The 14796-nt window shown below is 42.0% G+C and overlaps 1 protein-coding gene across 1 annotated transcript; it reads right to left on the minus strand.

Annotated features, from left to right (window-relative positions):
- Window positions 1-9510: 9510 nt before the first annotated feature.
- LOC116624381 (reactive oxygen species modulator 1-like) lies at window positions 9511-13470 on the minus strand. Its single transcript, XM_032392219.1, has 2 exons — window positions 13234-13470; window positions 9511-9567 (listed from the first exon to the last, which is right to left on the minus strand). The coding sequence occupies exons 1-2, from the start codon at window positions 13468-13470 to the stop codon at window positions 9511-9513; spliced, it is 294 nt and encodes a 97-aa protein (XP_032248110.1).
- Window positions 13471-14796: the final 1326 nt, after the last annotated feature.

Here is a 14796-nt window from a genome sequence, read left to right on the forward strand (position 1 = left end):
CAGAGAAGCTAAGAACCAAGAATTAGGAGAGGCCAGATTCAAATGCCTTTTGACATGATGGTCAATCTACATCTGCCTCCTTCTGTGAAAACCTGAGGCGTCGGGCCATCCAGCTGCCCCACACTGAGTTCACTATCCCCCCACAGGAGCGAGCTCCTCCAGGCAACGCCTGGGTCTGTCCTCTTGAACACCCAGCATGGACCTGCCTGACACGGAATAGGTGTTCAATTAAGGCTTGCCCACTCGGGGAGTATGGGTTTCTGACTCTCCCAAACATAGGGTAGAAATAGACCTTCCTTCCAAGGCTCTCCCATGAGCGACAGGGGATAAAATAACCCATATAAACCCAGGAGAAGTGCTTTTGCCTTCAAGGACTTTCCCAGTCAATATGCACAGAGGAAAACCCAACTTGTCATGAAAGGTCCATTATAAGTAACAAGTCAGGAAAATCTGTTCTCAATATCAGAACTTTTGTACCCAAACTCTACCACTATAACTGGTTAACCTCCATCATCTGCAAGGATCCTTTGCACAGAATAATTTGCTGCCAATATGACAGATGACTGAGGCATTGGGACCATCATCAAAGATACTAATGTCAGGGCGCCTGGGTGGCTCAGTTGGGTAAGCCTCTGACTCTTGCTATCAGCTCAGGTCATGATCTCAGGGTCCTGAGATTGAGCCCTTAGTCTGGCTCTGTGCTGGAGCCTGCTTAAGATTCTCTTTCTCTCTCTCCCTCTGCTCCTCTCCCACCACTCATGCTCTATCTCCCTCTCAAAAAAAAAAAAAAAGAGACATACTAATGTCATACTCTCCTCAATTAACATATTAAAAATAACCAAAATTATAAATCCTTTGCAAAGGGGCCTCAGTTGAATGTGCTGAAAGATGAGGGGATATAACAGAATGGAATGGAGTCAGAAATCGGTTCATTTCCAAAGGGGGAGTTATGCATACCAAGGAACTGTGCCCCTAGTGCTGGTCTCAATCTAACCACGTCCTCGGGTTCATCCTGGTCTATTGACAAAGGCTTGCTACAAATGTTTGGTAAGTAAAATGATTTCTTCTTCTGTGCGACAGAAGCGGGTATCTTCTATGACTAGAAGGTAAAGTAACTCTACACATAGAGAGGAGCATCTGAATGTGAGTGCTTTCTCCAGCTCATGAGACCCCCAAAAACAGAACAGTGAATCCTCAGATCCAGCACGTTCTCTGATCTAGCTATTCCTAGAGAATAGCTCTAAGAAAATAAAATGCTCAGACAAGGTTTATACACAACGTGGATCACTAACAAAGAGCAGAAACCTAGAAACAGCCTAAGTTTCCATAAATAAAATGGTAGTTCGGGGTGCCTGGCTGACTCAATCCGTAGAACACGCTACTCTTGATCTCAGGGAATGTTTTTCAAGAATATTTAATGGCCATTTAAAAATACTTTTAAGGGCGCCTGGATGGCTCAGTCGTTAAGCGTCTGCCTTTGGCTCAGGTCGTGATCCCAGGATCCTGGGATCGAGCCCTGCATCGGGCTCCCTGCTCGGCGGGAAGCCTGCTTCTCCCTCTCCCACTCCCGCTGCTTGTGTTCCTGCTCTTGCTATCTCTGTCTCTGTCAAATAAATAAATAAAATCTTTAAAAAAAATAAAAATACTTTTAAAAGCAGAGAGCTGCAGTATAATCCTACCTTTATAATGAGACTGCACAACTGAGCAAGAGCCGTGTATAAGCAGGTCTTTACGCACATACCCAATACACATACATGGGGCTCTCTGGAGGGAGAAGGAAAAAGAGATAGGAAGGCTGAATGAAAAGTATCAAAATGCAATACTGATTATCTTTTTAATTTTAATTCCAGTGTAATTAAAATACAGTGTCATATTAGTTTCAGGTATACAATATAGTGATTCAGTAATTCTCTACATTACGCAGTGCTCATCATGATAAGTGTGCTCTTCATCCCCATCACCTGTTTCACCCATCCCCCCACCCACCTCCCCTATGGTAACCATCAATGTGTTCTCTATAAGAGTCTGCTTTTTTTTTGTCCGTTTTTTTCCTTTGCGTGTTTGTTTTGTTTCTTAAATTCCCCATAGGAGTGAGGTCATATGGTATTTGTCCTTTCCTGACTGACTTATTTCACTTTGCATTATACCCTCTAGCTTCATCCATGTTGTTGCAAATGGCAAGATTTCATTCTTTTCCATGGCTGAGTAATATTCCCTTGTCTATATGTACCACATCTTCTTTATCCGTTCATCTATGGATAGACACTTGGGTTGCTTCCCTATCTTGGCTATGGTAAATCATGCTGCAATAAACACAGTGGTGCAAATATCTTTTCAAATTGGTGTTTTCATATTCTTCGGGTAAATACCCAGTAGTGTGATTACTAGATCATAGGGTAGTTCTATTTTTTATTTTTTGAGGAAACTCCATATTATCTGTCTTCCACAGTGGCTGCACCAGTTTGCATTCCCACCAAGGTCCCACAAGGGTTCCTTTTTCTCCACATCCTCACCAACACTTGTTATTTCTTGTGTTTTTGATTCTGATTATTTTCGTAGGGTGGAAATGCTTGAGTCTTATTTTTATCTCTTTATTTTCCAAATTTCTTTTTTTTTTAAGATTTTATTTATTTATTCATGAGACACAGAGAGAGAGAGAGAAGCAGGCTCCCAAGGAGCAGGGAGCCCAATGCGGGACTCGATCCCAGGACCCTGGGATCATGACCTGAGCCGAAGCCAGACGCTTAACCATCTGAGCCACCCAGTGCCCTATTTTCCAAATTTCTATGAGAACCAAAACTTTTGTGATTCAGAGGGGAAAAAATTAAAACAAACCCATAGACTTTAATTCAATAAAGCTTGTCTCTCGAAAAGCTGCCTTGGTATTCTTCTTTTTTTTTTTTTTTAAGATTTTATTTATTTATTTGACAGAGAGACACAGCGAGAGAGGGAATACAAGCAGGGGGAATGGGAGAGGAACGGAGCAGGGAGCCCGATACGGGGCTCAATCCCAGGACCCCGGGATCATGACCTGAGCTGAAGGCAGCCACTTAACGACTAAGCCACCCAGGTGCCCCTGCCTTGGTATGATTCCAAAAGCACAAAGACACAGGCATAAAAATAAAGATATTCATTGGTTTTGGGTTTCTATTTTGTGGTTTTTTTTAAAAAGCTTTGTATTCCTGTGGTTGCCAGGGGCTGAAGGAGGAAGGAAGTTGTTGTTTAATGAATATAGAGACATATGCTCTTACCTTTTGACTCAGCGATCCAATTCTAAGAATCTACTGGCAAAAATATGAAATGGCACATGCTCAAGTCTATTGATAGCAATAGTTTTATAACAGCAAAGTAATGGAAACAACACCAATATCTATCAAGAGGGGAACTATATAGCCTCACAATCTTAATAAATTTTAATCAAGAACAGTAAAGTTTTCTTTTAAAAAAAAAAAGATTTTATTTATGTATTTGACACAGAGAGAGGGAACACAAGCAGAGGGAGTGGCAGAGGGAGAAGAAGGCTTCCCGCCGAGCAGGGAGCCCGATGCGGGGCTCGACCCCAGGACCCTGGGAATTATGACCTGAGCCGAAGGCAGACGCTTAACGACTGAGCCCCCCAGGCACCCTGAGAACAGTAAAGTTTTCTTGAGGTAGAACTCTGCATATAGCTATTAGTGATCTTCAGGGTATATTGTCAAGTGAAAAAAAAGCGGCGTGTAAAAACAGTATGTCGGGTGGGCCCTGTTTTAAGGAAAGGGGGAAGGATTGCCCTTCGCACTCTGCACCTCACGAGAGATGTGAGATGTGAGAGACCAACAGGCGTCTGTGTTTGTCCTCTAACAAAAGTCATTGATATGACCTTTAGTCATTATTTCAGGACAAATGTTCCATAAAGCTCAGCCACTCCCAAATATTTCCCTCATCCCTGGCCTGGAAGGTGCATAAAAGTGCTTATTAAAATAAGAAGTGGTATATAAATACAAGGGAATATTAGCCATCCAAAAGAGTGAAATCTTGCCATTTGCAACAACATGGATGGATCTAGAGAGTATTAAGTGAAATAAGTCGGTCAGAGAAAGACAAATACCATATGATTTCACTCATATGTGGAATTTAAGAAAAAAAGAAATGAACAAATAAAAAAAGAACAAACAAAAAAATAGACTATTAACTACAGAGAACACATTGGTAGTTGCCGGAAGGGAAGTAGGTGGGGGCATGGGTGACATAGGTGACAGGGATTAAGGAGCGCACTTGTGATGAGCGTAGGGCAACATATGGAATTGTTGGTGTTGTATTATACACCTGCAACTAATATAACACTATGTTAACTACACTGGAATTAAAATTAATAATAATAATAATAAAGTGCTTATTAAAACCTGGTTGCTGAACCCTACGTCCAGAGTTCCTGATTCAGTTGGTCTAAATGGACATGGATAATTTACAGTTCTCACAAGCTCCCAGGTGATACTGATGCTGCTCAGGACGCTTGGAGAACCATCCAATCGCTGAGAAGCAGCCTTCATTTAGAAGTAACATCTGCATCGAAATAGCATCAGGTGGGACACATGGGCTCGGCTCAGGTCATGATCCCCGGGTCCTAAGATCGAGTCCTGCATCGGGCTCCTTGCTCAGCGAGTCCTGCTGCTCCCCTAGCTTGTGCTCTCTCGTGCCCTCTCTCTCTCTCTTCTCTAGCTCTCTCTCTCTGGCAAATAAATAAATAATCTTAAAAAAAAAATAACATCAGGTGAAATCAAATAAGGAGGCAGTTACAGTTTCTAACTGGCCCAGAAGTAGCATAACATCCATGTATTATTTTCTGATTGTATACATAATTACCTTCAAATTACAGTACTGAGCTTTATTTTTTTTTTAAAGATTTTATTTATTTGACAGAGAGAGACACAGCAAGAGAGGGAACACAAGCAGGGGGAGTGGGAGAGGGAGAAGCAGGCTTCCCGCTGAGCAGGGAGCCCGATGCGGGGCTCGATCCCAGGACCCCGGGATCATGACCTGAGCCCAAGGCAGACGCTTAACGACTGAGCCACCCAGGCGCCCCTTTATCTGAGCTTTAGAACAACCTGGGAGCTTTTAATTTCTTCTGATGCAGGACATGGCCCCTGGAAATTCTTATCAGCAGGTGGTTTGGAGCAGAGCAGAAGTACCTATTATTATTAATTTTTTTTTTTTTTAAACTCCTTAGGTGGTTCATTCTTCTGGGCAACAGGATTGAGAACCACTGCCCCATAGTAACCAATATTGCTCACAGGCCCTGTTCATGAGATCCTTCACCACTTAAAGAAGAGCACGAGGGCGCCTGGGTGGCTCAGTCGGTTAAGCATCTGCCTTCGGCTCAGGTCGTGATCCCAGGGTCCTGGGACCGAGTGCCGCATCGGGCTCCCTGCTCTGTGGGGAGCCTGCGTCTCCCTCTCCTTCCCACTTGTGCTCTCTCTCTCACTATCTCTGTCTCTCTCAAATAAATTTTAAAAAATCTAAAAAAAAAAAAAAGAAGAGCACAAAACCACAAGCTTAATTAGGGGGAAAAATACATATCTGAGTTGTCAACGTGGGTGTCTCTGAAAATCCACGTTATTATAATTAATGACAATCCATCCCATGTATTTAAAAAACTGAGAGGTGGAGAAGAGGTACCTGTTTCATTTCTTCTCTGCAGAAAGAGGTCGTTTCAGATGGTTCAAAGGTATCTTGCCTGTTTCTTGAAATATCTTCTAATTCCTTGCCTAACAGCTAATTTTTTTATAACAGGTAAGTGTAAGGAAAATTTCTTACAAAATGCTTTGGTGTTATTCAGAAGAGTTTTTTTGTTTTGTTTTGTTTTATTTTTACTTTGTAACAAAGTTTTCCTTCATGTGAAGATAGATCCTTTTGCTTAGAAAGTATCATAATGGCTGTTGGTCCTCAGAATATTCTGAACTTTAAAAGTATTGGAGAGGGGCGCCTGAGTGGCTCAGTTGTTGGGCGTTTGCCTTCGGCTCAGGTCATGATCCCAGAGTCCGGGGATCGAGCCCCGCATCGGGCTCCTTGCTCAGCGGGGTGCCTGCTTCTCCCTCTGCTTGTGCTCTCTCTCTCTCTCTGACAAATGAATAAATAAAAAATCTTTAAAAAAAAAAGTAAATAAAAGTATTGGAGAAATATAGTTGTTTTTGTTTTTGTTTTATTTTATTTATTTGACAGAGAGAGACACAGCGAGAGAGGGAACACAAGCAGGGGGAGTGGGAGAGGGAGAAGCAGGCTCCCCGCGGAGCAAGAAGCCTGATGCAGGACTCAATCCCAGGACCCTGGGATCATGACCTGAGCCGAAGGCAGACGCTCAATGACTGAGCCACCCAGGCAGCCACCCAGGCGGCCCTATAGCGAGTATCTTAACTGGAGCCCTTTTCAGAAATGTTTGAAATGTTTGAATTTAGTTTATTTCACTTTTCTGGTGACTCAGAATAAAGGTTACCAGAGACTTCAAAAATATGTACCTTCTGAATTTATCAAAGGGGAAAGTTATCCCAGGTGCCCTATTGTGTAGGAGGTTGAAGTTGGTCCTTACAGGACTATGAAGATTTTCTTCACAATAGGGCCACCAGACAAGACAGTCCTCTCCTGATCTTTCCTAAAGGTGATTTCTTGGCATTGTTTTTAAATGTTTCAGGACCAGATAGCCTTTGGGGCTTTGATTCTCCACCCCACCCCCATGGTCCCATGGTGAAAATGAGGGCTCTTCCAGAGAGTAACTTGAGTATTCTGGGATTCTTTTACTTAAAAATTTATAAAAAGAGGGGCGCCTGGGTGGCTCAGTCGTTAAGCGTCTGCCTTCGGCTCAGGTCATGATCCCAGGGTCCTGGGATCGAGCCCCACGTCGGGCTCCCTGCTCAGCGGGAAGCCTGCTTCTCCCTCTCCCCTTGCCCCTGCTTGTGTTCCCTCTCTCGCTGTGTCTCTCTCTGTCAAATAAATAAATAAAATCTTAAAAAAATAAAATAAAAAATAAAGCTCAGCTACAGCTCAGTACTGTAATTTGAAGGTAATTATGTATACAATGAGTAATTCAAGGATGTTATGCTACTTCTGTGCCAGTTAAATCTTTAAAAAAAAATCTTTAAAAACAAATTTATAAAAAGATAGGGTAATTCTTGTTTTTTGAGTGCCCCTCCAATCCTAATTGTGAGTGACATTTTGGTGCATTTCCTGCTAGACTTTGTTATGCATGATAGGTTTTTCTTTATTCTTGTACTTGTTCTGTTTTTCCAGTTTTCTCTTATGAAATTTTTTTTTAATTAATTAATTATTTATTTATTTCACAGAGACAGAGAGACGGAACACAAGCAGGGGGAGCGGCAGAGGGAGAAGCGGGCTTCCCACGGAGCAGGGAGCCCGACATGGGGCTCGATCCCAGGACCCTGGGAATTATGACCTGAGCCGAAGGCAGACGCTTAACGGCTGAGCCACCGAGGTGCCCCGAAATTTCTTTTTCATAATAAACACCTGTCTTTTAAAAGTACATACCCTTTAATAAATGGCTAAAATCAAGCATTTTGTAGGGAGAATTAAACTATGAGGTAGTTTACAATTAGCCTTCTTTCGGTGTATTTCACTTAAGCAATTTTTTAAAAAGATTTTATTTATTTATTACAGAGAGAGAGAGAGAGAGAGAGCATAAGCAGGGGGAGGGGCAGAGAGAGAGGGAGAAGCAGACTCCCCACTGAGCAAGGAGCCCAACTTGGGGCTCGATCCCAGGACCCTGGGATCATGACCTGAGCCGAAGGCAGATGCTTAACCGGCTGAGCCACCCAGGTGCCTCTCACTTCAGCAAATTTAGAGCAGGTAAAACAAAATGAAAAGATAAGGGGTTACAATTACTAACCAAAACCAAAAAAACCCACAAAAAACAACAAAAAAAAAACCCACAAAAAACCCCACCAAAACAGAATAAAACAGCTAAGTGTTTATATTTAAGGATATTTCAGGGGCGCCTAGCTGGCTCCGTTAGTAGAGTGTGTGACTCTTGTTCTCATGGTTGAGTTCAAGCCCCATGTTGGGTGAAGAAAAAAATAAGTAAATTTAAAAAAAATATTTAAAATTTCTTATTCAGTTACTACTTAGTATTTGTTCACAGCTTTTGAAAATGATTTCTTGGGATGCCTGGGTGGCTCAGTAGTTAAGCGTCTGCCTTCGGCTCAGGTCATGATCCCAGGGTCCTGGGATCCTGCCCCGGGTTGGGCTCCCTGTACAGGGAGTTTATAGACGGGCCACTAACATCATGGACTTGATTAGGAAAAATTCTAATCCAAGGTGCAATGACGGGTTTCCTCTTGGAAATCCCTGTTGTATTGTCTAATCAAGAGCCTACTTAGAAAAGAAAGAGGGGCGCCTGGGTGGCTCAGTCAGTGAGGCGTCTGCCTTCGGCTTGGGTCGTGCTCGTTCTCTCTGTGTCTCTGTCTCTCTCTTTCTCAAATAAATGGATACAGTCTTTAAAAAAGAAAAAAAAAAAAGGGCGCCTGGGTGGCTCAGTTGGTTAAGAGACTGCCTTCAGCTCAGGTCATGACCCTGGAGTCCTGCGATCGAGTCCCGCCTTGGACTCCCCTCTGGGCGGGGAGTCTGCTTCTCCCTCTGACCCTCCCCCCTCTCATGCTCTCTCTGCCTCATTCTTTCTCTCTCAAATAAATAAATAAAAAATCTTAAAAAAAAAAAAAAAAAGATGATCCCCTGACTTAAAAAAAAAAGGGGGGGAAGAAAAGAAAAAGGGTGGCGTTTTTCTGACTTTGAGGGTTTTTTTGTTGTTGTTTTGAAGGCTACTTATTCATGAAACTGCTTCTGAATCTTTGCTTTGAAAACCTCTTTTTATACCAGGTAAGTAAACTTGGAGTTGTTGTTTTTGTTTTTGTTTTTAAATGACTATACTATCATTTTTCTGGATGTTTGCACAGGATTCTTGAAAATGCAGCTTCCCACCATGATTTTACTTTATCTCTCTGCTTAATCTGTAGAGTAATGCATGTCATTCTGGGACGAAACTCATGAGTTCCTAGGAGGCTGTTCCTGTTTGTTCCCAGTCATCATTCCATCCATTCACCTGTGTCAGTCTAGAGTCACACCAATAAAACTTTATTGCACAGATTTAAATAACTGTTGCCCTCTCCCAGACCAAGCTGTTGGAAGGCAGGGCTGATAAAGCTGATGGGTCTGAATTTCAGTATGCAGGTGTTCAAAGACTTTGAAGCCCTGTCCTCAGATTCTTAATCTGATACGCCTTCCACAACTCTAGACTGCATTAGGAGGTTGTCCTAACCTTTAAGAACATTGTTAAAAGCATCCTAGTGTGTAAAGGGTATCAGCAAACTTCTTGAAGGTGCATCATGATTTTGCAGAATTCGAGGAAATAACTTTCTCAGTAGGTTGAAAGTTTATCTCTGTTGAGTCTGTTGAAGGCATTTCTCTATACTGAGACTGGGGACAAAAAGCAGTCATACAATGACAAATCTTCAAGGATAACTTTAGGGTCTAGAAGTCTTGGAGCGTTCTGATGAGTGTTCCGATCATCTTGAGAAAACTTGAGAACTGCAAGAGAAGATAGGTAGCCTATACCACAAAAGAGGTCTACCAGAGACAGTCTTGAGTTTCCTAAGCATGCTAATATAATCCTCTCAGTTGCCAAATGAGATGTGAGTATTGTCACTAATGAAGAAACTGAGATCAGAGAGGTTACTTACCCAAGAGGGTGTGGTCAAATCCCCATGGCCTGATGTATAAGTATGGCCCCAAGGAGACTTTTCCTCTCTCTGAGGCCACTAAATAACTATGCTATCTTGGCTGCCTACAAGATTAAGAGCTAGTCCCCTTCGGACACTGAGATCTTAAGAAATGTTTACATTTAAAGCAAGTTCAGGGTGGCAAAGCGTATAGACATTTCACCCAAGTGGAGTGATTACATATCACTAGATAGTCAATGATTGGATTGTGACTCCAATTGTTGATTCTTTTTTTTTTAAGATTTTATTTATTTGAGAGAGTGCATGCTTGAGAGAGAGAGCACGAGCAGGGGGAAGGGCAGAGGGAAAGGGAGAGAAGCAGACTCCTCGCTGAGCAGGAAGCCCAACACGGCCTTGATCCCAGGACCCTGAGATCATGACCTGAGCCGAAGGCAGATGCCTCACGGACTGAGCCACCCAGGCGCCTTTCTAACTGCTGATTCTTAAATTCAAATGGATTTTACTCTCTATGGATTATTTATATTTGTTTTTATAAAGTATTAAATGACTTGCCATATAGTGAAAATGTTTAGGAATGACCTCCAAAGCTTGTTTCCTGCACTCCCTAGCATGCCTCAGGAAAACACGGTATATCCCAGTTTCAAAAGGAGTTCACTGGGATTTGTTCAATAAATTCATGATTGCTTCCCCAAGTTGTCTAAATCCACATAGAATTGAAGCTAGGTATTCTCTTTTCTCGAGGATCTTTCATGGAAGGTATTCTAGATTATCCTAGACCATTGCGTTCTTTATATTATCCCCAGAAAACTAGATAACAATAGAACCCTAGTCTGACCGGTCCTGCTCACTGAGTACAAGTGAACTTTATATTGAAAACAATGTCCTTCCAGAATGAAAAGTTCTTTAGTTAGAGTTGAAACAGGATTTGTAATTCTTGGGCTCTTCTTCCTGCCACCAGCAAAATTCCACCATGCCTGGGACGCCACATGTTCCTAATTTAAACATCGTATTACAAGAGATTCGGCATTCAGAGAATTTCTTGATTCGGCACCAGGAATTCATCATTGTCTCTATGTTAGGATGTGTGCTGCTCATGATTGGAATGGCTTTGTCAACTGAAGACTGGATCATTCTTCTCCTCTTACTAGCTCTTCTCTGGGTACTGATATTCAACATATGAATGCTATGGCAGAACAATGGAGAAGGTTAGTCAAAGGCCAGCAAAACCTGGTGGTGTCCACCTACAGAATGAACTTCCAACTGAATCTAGCTGCGGGAGCCAGAATGAGCCTGTTAGCCATTCTTGTGTGCAGATCCCGGCCTCAAGTGTATCTTACTTTTATTTACTTTTCTTTAGCATGAAATTTTAGTTTTTAAGTGATAGCAACAAAAACTTTGCTTCCAATTAGTTCCCTTTTATTCTCAGAAAACCTTTTCTTGTATTGAGGGGAGAGGGAAAATTCACCTTCATTCCAAGTTCTCTCCAAATATTAGTGATACAATTAAATAACTAACAGAAGAGGTGGGCTTAGTGAGAAATTCTGCAGAACCAATTTGCTAGGCTTTTCCTGAGTCTCGGCATCGATGCCCTCTAGAATAACGAAGGTCCAAATTCGTGTTCCTGTTTAACTTGGAACCAACCACCAGTTAAAATCAAGGATGACCCAGCTTTTATAAAGCCCTTGCTACTTGGAGCACCAACGAGGTGGGCCCCAGGAAACATGAAATCTGTGCCAGGAGCTGTTTCTTAAACAGAAAGTGGGCAAGATGGGAATGTCTTTTTTTTTTTTTTTAAGATTTTATTTATTTATTTGACAGAGACACAGCGGGAGAGGGAACACAAGCAGGGGGAGAGGGAGAAGGAGAAGCAGGCTTTCCGCGGAGCAGGGACCCCAATGCGGGGCTCGATCCCAGGACCCTGGGATCATGACCTGAGTCGAAGGCAGACGCTTAACGCCTGAGCCACCCAGGCGTCCCTATTTTTTTTATTTTATTATTATTTTTTTAAGATTTTATTTATTTGAGAGAGAGAGAGAGTGAGCAGAAGCGGGGGAGGGGAAGGAGCAGAGGCAGAGGGAGAAGCAGACTCCCCGTTGAGCAGGGAGCCTGACGTGGGGCTTGATCCCAGGACCCTGAGATCATGACCTGGGCCGAAACCAAGAATCAGATGCTTAACTGACTGAGCCACCCAGGCGCCCCGAGTTCAGCTTTTTTAGACCACTAACACTGTATGTGATATCATACAGTATTAGTCTTTCTCTGGCTTAATTTCACTTAGCAAAATGCCCTTAATGTCCATCCATGTTGAATCAAATGGCAGGATTTCCTTTTTGCTCATGTCATGGCTGAATACAGTATGTGTATGTGTAACTCTTTCATTTCTGATTTTATTTATTTGAGTCTTTCCTCTTTTTTAATCTAGATAAATCTAGATAAAGGTTTGTCCATTTTGTTTATCTTTTTTTTTTTTTAAAGATTTTATTTATTTATTTGACAGAGACAGACAGCGAGAGCAGGAACACAAGCAGGGGGAGCGGGAGAGGGAGAAGCGGGCTTCCCGCCGAGCAGGGAGCCCGATGCGGGGCTCAATTCCAGGACCCTGGGATCATGACCTGAGCCGAAGGCAGACGCTTAACGACTGAGCCACCTAGGCGCCCTTGTTGTTGTTGTTCTTAATGGTGAGTTTGTCTCTATTATAAAGTTCCCTCTTAGAACTACCCCTTCAGCATCCCATAGGTGTTGCTAGTATGTTGCATTTCCATTTTGGTTTGCTTCCTTTTGATTTCTTCTTTGACCAATAGTTTGTTCGGGATGGTGTTGTTTCATTTCCATATATTTGTGAATTGTCCAGGTTTTCTTTTATTGATTTTTAGTTCCATACTAGAGTGTTTGGAAAAGATACTTGGTACGATTTTCATCTTTTTACATTTGCTAAGACTTGTTTTGTCACCTATTGTATGATCTCACCTGGTGAATGTTCTATATGCTCATGAGAAGAATGTGCATTCTGGTGCTATTGGATGGAATGTTCTGTATATATCTATTAGATCCATTAGATCCATTTGCTCTGTAGTGTTATTATAGTGTAGTTATAGGTCCTCTCTTTCCTTTTTTTAAAGATTTTATTAATTTATTTATATATAATTAATATATATTAATTTATTATTTTATTTATTATATTTTTTATTTTTTAAATTTTATTTATATATATTTAAATATATTTAATTAATTAAATATATTATATTTAAATATATTTAAATTTATTTACTATATATTTTATTTATTATAATATTATTATTATAATATTGATTTATTTATATATAATTAATTTATTAATTTATTTTTAAGTAATCTCTATATCCAACGTGGGGCTTGACCTCACAACCCTGAGGTTGAGAGTCCCATGCTCCGCCACTGAGTGAGCCAGGAGCCCCCCCGCCAGAGATTTTGTTTTATTATAGTACATGAGCTGGGACTGATGGGAAGGGGTAGCTCTAGTGGGTAACCTCTGCACTGATGAGCAGCAGATGCCCATCCTGATGGCCAGCAATATGCCAAAGGTGCCGTCACTCTGCATCATGGTTTTCCCGATGCCACCCATCAGCTCCCGGCCCCACATTCCAATCCTGAGACAGGAAAAGACATCGAAGAGAGCCCTGGCCACCATACCCACTGCATAGCCCATCACAAAGCCTGTCTTCACAAGGTCGAAGCAGCTGGGCTGTCTGTAGTGCCCCACGACCACCTGCATCTCACTGGAGGCTTTGGTCACTCAGTTCTCAGGTCCTCTGTTTCCTTATTCGATGATCTATCCATTGTTGAAAGTGGAGTACTGAAGTCTCCTATTATGATGGCATTGTCTATTTCTTCCTTCAGATCTATTAGTATTTGCTTAATATATTTAGGCTTTCCTATGTTGGGTGCCTACATATTCACAATTGTTATATCTTCTGGGTGAATTGACCCCTTTATCATTACATAAAGAACTTCTTTGTATCAAACGATTTTGGGCTTAAAGTCTATTTTGTCTGTTATAAGGGGAGCTACCCCTGCTCTCTTTTGGTTACCACTTGCACCGAATATCTGTTTTCCATTCCTTCACTTTGAGTCGAAGTGTGTCCTTGAAGCTGAAATGAATCTCTTGTAGGCAGCATATAGCTGGTTTTTCTGTTTTTAACCCATTGCCACCCTGTATCTTTTGATTAGAGAATTTAGTCCATTTACATTTAAGTTGGGGGTGCCTGGGTGGCTCAGTCGGGTAAATGTCTGTTCTACATGGATAGTTGTTTTCGTGATTTATTCCACATAACCGACCACTTGGACCTGCATGGACACAAGCAGGCTAAGGAATATTGTTTGTGAGACTCATGTTATGTAAAGAACCTTGAGAGCCTGGTTGTTTGAAATACGCTATCTGGCCTCCAGGTCAGAACTGGCCCTTCTGTTCTGGGCTCCAAGAGCTATGCAAATCTTGTCTCACATCCCCTCCTGCTCCAGGCTGGGCTGGCCCCCTTGACTGGAATCCAGGAGGGGAAGCAGACACACAGCCAAGGCTCCTTGAAAATAGAGAAACCTGATAACATGGAAATGCAGCTTGCTCCAAACTGCACGTAGGTGAACAAATGTTTAAACTCAAACCCTATCATTTGCCCTATAAATATGGCCCTTATGGGGATGGTCAGTTGGAAGGCTCACCTGAGGGGAGGACACTCCACCCAGGCCCCCAGGACCTCAGCCTGGCTGTCTCCATGGGGCTTCCCCAGCTGATGAGGTTGGATATTTTAAGTACCTGATTTCATGTAACTTTGCCTTATTCTCATTTATTGTCTAATAGTACCTTCATCTATATGTAGATTCCTTTCCTTTTCTGTTTCTATTAGGTTGATATAGTAGTAATAATAATAAATACAGTTTTCTTTCCTTTTCAAAACCCAAACACAGCTGTTGTGAATCTTTTGTTCAGAACAACGTTGGGACTCTTGGTTTTGGCTCAGGTCATGATCCCCTGACCTGAGATCATGAGATCCTGCCATGAGATCAAGCCCCATGTTAGAGATCCACACTCGGTGGGGAGTCT

This window comes from Phoca vitulina, unplaced genomic scaffold, assembly GCF_004348235.1.
Source record: "Phoca vitulina isolate PV1807 unplaced genomic scaffold, GSC_HSeal_1.0 scaffold66, whole genome shotgun sequence".
Taxonomy (NCBI): Eukaryota; Metazoa; Chordata; class Mammalia; order Carnivora; family Phocidae; genus Phoca; species Phoca vitulina.